This window comes from Planococcus citri, chromosome 1, assembly GCF_950023065.1.
Source record: "Planococcus citri chromosome 1, ihPlaCitr1.1, whole genome shotgun sequence".
NCBI classification, from domain to species: Eukaryota; Metazoa; Arthropoda; class Insecta; order Hemiptera; family Pseudococcidae; genus Planococcus; species Planococcus citri.
Genome location: NC_088677.1, coordinates 1510603 through 1518989, shown reverse-complemented (window position 1 = coordinate 1518989; position 8387 = coordinate 1510603). Strand labels below are relative to the sequence as shown.

General features: G+C 35.5%; 1 protein-coding gene across 1 annotated transcript in view; it reads right to left on the bottom strand.

Annotated features, from left to right (window-relative positions):
- Positions 1 to 756: 756 nt before the first annotated feature.
- Positions 757 to 8387, bottom strand: part of LOC135844211 (uridine phosphorylase 2-like) — a 10692-nt gene continuing 3061 nt past the window's right edge. Inside the window, exons 2-6 of the mRNA XM_065362361.1 lie at positions 6217 to 6387; positions 5582 to 5767; positions 5355 to 5496; positions 4849 to 5045; positions 757 to 949 (exon numbers count right to left, since the gene is read on the bottom strand). Coding sequence (XP_065218433.1) covers positions 842 to 949; positions 4849 to 5045; positions 5355 to 5496; positions 5582 to 5767; positions 6217 to 6387 — 804 coding nt within the window. The 3' untranslated portion in view covers positions 757 to 841. The remainder of the gene's footprint in view (positions 950 to 4848; positions 5046 to 5354; positions 5497 to 5581; positions 5768 to 6216; positions 6388 to 8387) is intronic.

Below are 8387 nucleotides of genomic sequence, written 5' to 3'. Positions count from 1 at the left end.
GGCGAATATCCTTTAGCACTTGACACGATAAGAATTAAAGGCACCTATGTCTACGTACAGTATGATGCAGTGTGCACTGTGCAGGGTACATAACTTATGGTTGCGGTTTCGTCTATCACGCTGGGTATAGGTTAAGCCCAAAGCCCTACTCGATGTCTGACGACTGCCAAGTGCGAAAGGCGAGGTAATCGCAGAAACATTGAGGTCTACGATGCTCAAGTATAGGTAAAGTATTGCTGAGAAAGAAACATCAAAAACCACTAATGAAACGTTTTCTCAGCTAACGAGCCTTGTACGAGTACATTCTGTGCACTTGTACTCGCATAAATTTGATTCAAGTCGCATACATTATATTCTCTTCGTAACACCTCCTTTCATCTCCAGCCTTTTGATCTCAAAAATACGTACTCCTGATTTTACATAGGTACCTACATAGACTATGCAATTCGATAAAATGAAAGATACTTTCTATACTCAATACTTGCATTTGTTCATACCTGAACGAAACCAATCAAGTGCTTCATGCTTCATCTACTTTCCGTTTCTCTAATTAGCAACACCGATTATAATACTAAATAATTTACCCGAACATAAGAGGGGATTTGTGGTGACTGTACACAGAGAATTAATAATTAAAAAAGGTCACGCCTCGTTTCAAAAAATTGAACAAAGTTGAGAGTTGAAATTGGGCACGTGTGGGCACAAACAATCATTTATAGCTACGAGTGCGTAATTTAAAAAAAAGTGCATTATACGTAAACGTATGAATTACTTCGTGTAATACAAAAATATTTCATGTTTTCAGGTGAGTATACTGTTTCTTAAATCTATTCGAGCTGATTCATTTTATATGCTGCTTGACACTTCCTCGAAGATGCTCTTTGATGTATTCGGCGACGATTCGTTGTGGTCTAGTTTGCCATTCGGTCAAAATTTCACAGCTCAGGTTCTGAAAACATGGAGAAAAAAATGTTTTAAATAAAATTTACTGCATTTCTCATGAAAAAAATTTAATTCAATTAAAATTGTGAGACCCCTTCGATCGATTCAGGATCACGTTTTGAAAATTTTTCGGGCACGTTGCTATTTAAAATTAAAACTTTTCTCCAGCAATCATTATTAAAAAAAAAAAAAACATTGATTTGAACTGGCATTAAAGATTTGCCCTAAATCGATCGAAAGGTTCACAAAAATGGTAAATTCGAGTTTGAAAGCACTGAAATTCAGTTTCACCCCGCGTACAGTATATTTCTTCGAAAACTGAAGAATAATCTGAAAACAGAATTTCAGTGGTTTTTTAGTCAATTTGATCAATTTTTTTTTAAATAAAAAATTCTTCGCCAAAAAATTTTCAAAAATTTACCAAAAAAAATCGAAAAATGAATTTCTGCTCCTGAAATTTTTGCTGAGGGTGTATTTTGTGATTCTGTTTCGGTCTGATAAGTTGTTGGATTTTATGAAAAAATAATTCCCTATTTTGCAATTTTCTCGAAAATCCAAATAATCCGAAAATCCGCTAGAGGCTCCGGAACACTTCGAAACCATCACCAATCAAAAAAAACAAAATAAGGTACAAACAAAATTTCAGCGATTTGTGTTAATTTTAACTAATTTTGTTTTTTTTTCATAAAAAATCCTCGAAAATTGAGCTTTTGAAAAAGTGCAACTTTGAACTTTTGATTTTTTTGGAAAATATTTTTGAAACTACTCTCGATTACTTTTGAAACGCTAAAAACATATTTTCTACAAGTTGCAGCGAAATACCGAGCAATCGGATTCCAAATTTGGGAATTTTGACGAGAAATTTCAACTGCTGAAAAAATACCCCACCTCCCCGTTGCCTAATGTGTGCTGGGGAAATGATGGCAAATTTTCTGCTTTCTTAATAGTCCGGCATATGACAATAGGAGTAATTGTACCCCCCCCCCCCCCCGCCGATCTTCCGGGACAACTTTTTTCTTAAAGGGGACATCCTAAGGAACATTTTAAAGCAAACTTGCCCAAAAAAAGTTGGCCTTACTTACAAAATGGCGGCCATTTCGATTGACAGGTCAGCCGAAATCGCAGATTTTGCGTCTCAACATAAGACTTGCACGAAATTTTTCAAACTTTACAAAGGTAGATCGAAAGATCATGCAAATATTTATCACCTGTCAAAATTTCAAGTGCTAAAGTGCGTTTTTCGATTTTTGGTGAATTTTTGAAAATCCAATCTAGGCCAAAAATGAGGGGAAAAATCAAAATTTTACCAAATTGACCAAGAAAGCTGAAATTTGGGATATACCCTATTCTCGACATGTCAAATCGATTGGAAACGGTTTCAACCCGTTTTGAGCAGCTCTGGAGTCTCCAGCAGAGTTTTGAAACTCGAAATGTCCACAAAATTCCATCAAATTGGAGTTGTAAAGCTGCAATTTATTCTAAAAACTAATTTCAATACGCTACGAAGTACTGCAGGTGAATTTAAAAGTCGTTTTGGAGCCTCCAGCGACTTTTTGAAAATTCCTGAAGCCACCAGCAGATTTTTGAAACTTGAAATTTTCACAAAATTTCATCAAATGGAGATGGAAAGCTGAAATTTACTCTACACTCCAATTTTAACACCCTCTGAAGACGACTTCAGGTAGTTTCAAGTCATTTTAGAGCCTCCAGCGACGTTTTTGAAAATTACTGGAGCCTCCAGCAGATTTTTGAAACTTCAAATTTTCACAAAATTTCATCAAATGGAGATGGAGAGTCGAAATTCATTCTGCAAACTAATTTCAATACGCTACGAAGTTGACTGCTGGTGGATTTCAAGTCGTTTTGGAGCCTCCAGTGACTTTTCAAAAGGTTGTATGGCGTTTTTTTTGGAAAATTGAAGTTTCCTAAAAGTAGCTGGAAGCTTCAAAACCATCTGAAACCACCATGTAGCCTGCGAAGTAAATTTCAGCTTGCCAACTCCATTTGATGAAATTTTGTGGGATTTTCAAGTTTCAAAAATCTACTGGAGGCTCCAGAAATTTTCAAAAAGTTGCTGGAGGCTCCAAAACGACTTTTAAATTCATCTGCAGTACTTCGTAGAGTATTGAAATTAGTTTTTAGAATAAATTGCAGCTTTACAACTCCAATTTGATGGAATTTTGTGGACATTTCGAGTTTCAAAAATCTGCTGGAGACTCCATAACTGCTCAAAACAGGTTGAAACCGTTTCCAATTGATTTGGCATGTCGAGAATAGGGTGTATCCTAAATTTCAGCTTTCTTGGTCAATTTGGTAAAATTTTGATTTTTTCCCCTCATTTTGGCTTATATTGGATTTTCAAAAATTCACCAAAAATCGAAAAACGCACTTCAGCACTTTGAAATTTTGACAGGTGATAAAATTTTTGCATGATCTTTCGATCTACCTTTGTAAAGTTTGAAAATTTTCGTGCAAGTCCTATGTTGAAACGCAAAATCTGCGATTTCGGCCAACCTGTCAATCAAAATGGCCGCTATTTTGTAAGTAAGGCCAACTTTTTTTAGGCAAGTTTGCTTTAAAATGTTCCTTATCCCATTTAAGAAAAAAGTTGTCCCGGAGGATCGGCGGGGGGGGGTGCAATTACTCCTATTGTCATATGCCGGACTATAATAATGCGGTAGGTATATAAGAAATCTTAAAAAAAAAAAAAAAAAAAAAAATGTTAAATAAAATCTGAGGACCAAAAACGAAAACAGAGCTGATTTGACATGAAATGACTCTTTTAAAGTTTATTTCTTGCCCTTTCAGAGAAATTTGGAATTCTTGGAGAAAATTTGAAACTTGCTGAAGGCTTCTCAATGACTCAGATAAAAAGAGGCCTTTTCTAGTTGGAAAGATCAAAATTCATTTCCAGTGGTTCTTTCATTAAAAAAATATTACCTACTAATTCATTTTGCTGAAAAAAAGAAATTTTTGAATAAAAATTTCCCATTAAAATTTGCTAAAAATCCAAAAATGAATTTAAAAAATTTTGAAAAAATTAGTGATAGTAAAAAAACACATTGAAAAACATAAAATTGATTTTTTTACATTTTCCTAGAATTTGGACCCTGCTTGTTTTTTGAACTTTTCAAAATGGATTGTTAAAATGTTTATTTTTATGAAAAAAATTGATAAACTTCGGGTCATTGTCCTTTACTACTTTTGCTTTTGCACTCAATTGCAAGCCAATCGGTTAGATCAACTTTAGAAAATATAGTTGAAAAACGCATTTTGGGAGGCACTTAAAAATCGTTTTTTGTTAGAATGAAAATCAGATTCGGTTCAAAGGCAAAATCATATTATGGTCACTGAGCTAGAGCCTTTAAAATTTAAAAATTGTGATTTTCAACAAAAATCAGTAAAGATGGATAGGTACTTTTTGAATAAAATTAATAAAAATTTTGTAATTTAAATAATATAACTACACCATCTCCCGTACTAAATTTTACCATTTCCGGCCAATAAGAAGCCTTCAAAATAAAATTTCAATTTCCATCATAAAATTTTCAAACCCTTTCCAAAGAAGGTGAAATCCAAAATTCCAGAATTTCGAAAAATAAAAATACAAACAAGATGAGCAGGAGGAGGAAGCATTTCTAAGAAAATTGATCTTAGACGAATAAAATAGACCACACTTGAAACGGATCTAAGTAAAATTCCGCCTTTCGTCGACGATGAAAAAAAAATGCAAGACTAAAAGGGACTCGCACAAAAGGATCAGGTACCACTAAAAAGGTGTAGCGATAGGTGTTAGGTTATTTGTAAACGCGGTGAAAATAACGGTCTGCATTCTACATTGGTCGGATTGTATAGCCACGTAGAAAGGGTCGCAATTCTCGCAAATACCGCAGGTACTTTACTTACTTCTGTAGGGTGTGAAAGATCGTTTACAATCACATTTACAACGGCCGCTTTGATTCCCAAGCGATTGGTTATAGCGGCAATAGCGACAGCCTCCATATCAGCGTTCAAAATATTATTTTGTCTCAACGAGTCGAAATAGCTGCTTCGTTCGATATCGTCGTCGCAATAGCAAATGGAAGCTTTTACACTGGCTACGCCTAAATTTTGAAATAAAAACAATGGTTTTTTATTATTACAGTAATCGTAAACAGTTTACGAGTAAATAACGGTGGAGTGGTGATTTATAAAATATATTAATCTTATCATTTTTTGCCCCTGAAAAAAGGATAGGTATGATAAATTTTTAAAATTCTACCTTTCTTATTTGAAAAAACAGTTTTAATCATTCGAAAAAAATTCTTTGATTTGAGAATCCATCTCAACTTCAAATTTTGATCCTCTTAAAAAATTATACCGGACTCTACATTTTACACCCACGAATGGATTTAATATTCTAAAATTCTCACTTTCGTAAAAATGTTCGTGACTCATAGTATTACCGCATAAGACCGGAATATCGGGGCATTTTTCTATCGCCAGACGTTTCAATTCAGCTGCCAAGTTTCCATCCAAGATAGCCGGAAGTCGTACACGTTTTCCTAGAACAGGCTGATGAAACGTTCCCCTTCATATTGATTATTTTTCAGACAAATTTTTAAAAATAAATAAAACGACGATAATTGGTAATATTTACAATTTCGAAAAATTCTTCGAAAAAATCGTTGAAGGCTTTCTCAGCGATAACTACGGTGCCTAGGGGGTGATCTACGCCACCACTCGTGCCAATTCTAAAAAGGATAGGATCTTGTACTTTGGCGTAGTGTAAAAGTTTTATAACTTCGTGTAGTACAATTGTCAGCGAGCCATATCCGATTCCATGCTGCAAAAATACAAAAATTAGATGACACAATTTTATGTAACACAATAGACGTAATCTTAAGCCATTAGACAAACTGTAAAGAAGATTTTTTTTGCAATGAAGAATTTTAAAATTGAATTAGGAGATGTCTGCTTAGAACTGCTCTATGCATCCTCAACTTGAAAAAATAAAATGACTGTTATTCTCCTTGGAATCGTTTTTCATTCGCAAATAATCGAGCATAGGTAGTTTTTGTAAATCCACAGGTAGATTCGAGAATCACGTGTGTGTACTCGTACGAATAAAAACGTGGAAAAAATTAAATAACAATAACATTGGCGAGGATTCCACGTGTAATGAAGCGTGAAACTTTAATGCTACTTGGCTTATAGGTATTCGGTTCACTTTGGAAAATACGCCGACAAAAATGTATTGAATAAAATATTCGTATAGGTATGGTGGATAATTACATTGACGCATAGCACGCATCCAATTTTCCACATAGAAAATCGACATCCGTTGCGCGTGAAATCGACCGACTCGTCTTGTATGTCCAATTCGGACAATGTGCGCTTCATTTCCGACTTGATTAATGAGAAGAAATTCTTCATGCGATCGGCGGTTCCACCCATGCAAACAAACTGTCAAAATAAAAATCAGTATTAGTTATATTAATTAGCAATTATTGCAAAAATTTAAACAAGGAGAGGAATCGATCAACAAGAAATGAAAAAACAGCGAAAAATCTCATCTGGCTATGATAGGATAAAATTTTTGGTCAGATTAACCCTTCTCTGACCCGATCAGATCTAACAGGAAAGACCTGATTTCTTTTGGCCATGTTTGAATTTCTTTTTTTTTCAAATTATTTTGCATTAGGGACATTCCATGTCAACTCAACCAACGTTTTTGAGTCATGTATTTCGATTTCGCTCAATTTTTTTTACAATATATACCTACCCAGTAAGTAAGCACCCCGCAATTAGTTTGGTCCCAGCCCCCTCAGGGGGCGGGTGGGGGGCTTCCATTATTCCATTATTTTCACATTGTCTCGAGCTACTCAACTTCAGCAGCCCATTCCTCCAAAACTATGATACTTTGATCAAAACTGATTTCACAGTTTGAAAGAGCATTGCATTTAAAACTTTTTAAGCGTTTTGAAATTTTCAAAAGTTGAAAGTTGAACTTTCAAATTGAAAGTTCAAATTTTAAAATGGCGCTGTAAGTGGGAGCTACCATTTAAAATTTTGAAAAAATTTCCATAGAAGTACCTTTTGATTCTTTTTTGAAATATTCAAGTTTCGAGATGGGATCTCTGAATGGAGGGGGAGCACCTCCACCACCAATTTTGGGCGAAACATTTGAAAGAAAATCTGGGGCATGTGATATATTGAATTCTATGTTTTAGGTGACGCTGAATACGAATATGACATCAGATTTTTGATAGGACCCCATCCACATCCCTCAGCACCTCCCCAAAGGGGGTAATAAAAGTTCAAAAAAGTGTTGTGTTCATGTGACACATGGAATAGTATGTTTTTGGTGACGCTGAACACGAATATTGCCTTAGTTTTTCGAATCGACTTCACCCATGGCCCCCAGAACCTACCCCAATAGGTAAAAGTCCAAACAATTGTTGGGGGCCGTGGATGGGGTCCAATCAAAAATCTGACGTCATATTCGTGTTCAGCGTCACCAAAACCATGTACACTTCCATGTGTGACACGAACAAAACACTTTTTGGAACTTTTACCCCCTTTGGGGAGGTGCTGGGGGATGTGGATGAGGTCCTACCAAAAATATGATGTCATATTCGTATTCAGCGTCACCTAAAACATAGAATTCGATATATCACATGCCCCAGATTTTCTTTAGAAAGTTTCAACCAAAATTGGGGGTGGGGTGCTCCCCCTTCATTGAGAGATCCTATCTCGAAATTTGAATATTTCAAAAAAGCATCAAAAGATACAGCTATGGAAATTTTTTCAAAATTTTAAATGGTAGCTCCCACTTACAGCGCCATTTTAAAATTTGAACTTTCAATTTGAAAGTTCAACTTTCAACTTTTGAAAATTTCAAAACGCTTAAAAAGTTTTAAATGCAATGCCCTTTCGAACTGTGAAGTCAGTTTTGATCAAAGTATCATAGTTTTGGAGGAATGGGCTACTGAAGTTGAGTAGCTCGAGACAATGTGAAAATAATGGAATAATGGAAGCCCCCCACCCGCCCCCTGAGGGGGCTGGGACCAAACTAATTGCGGGGTGCTCACTTACTGGGTGGGTATATATTGTAAAAATAAAATTGAGCGAAATCGAAAGACATGACTTTCAAAATCGTTTTTTTTGGTTGAGTTGACATGGATGAATGACTCATTATTGCACAGTTATTTTAGCAAAATTTTTAGTCAAACCTCGTATAAATTAGGGGAAAGCTGAATTTCACATTATTTCTTCAGATTGGTCTCTAAAACAACCCATCAAAAGTTGCACCCCGCAACTTGCCGGCTACCCCCCCCCCACCCCAGGCAAAAGGTCATTAACCTTTGTCGATACAGGTTTTTCGGCTGTATCGCCGACATGAAGGGTCCGAGAGGAAAAATGTTCAAACAAAAATTGTTCTACGCTAAATTTACAATCGGCAT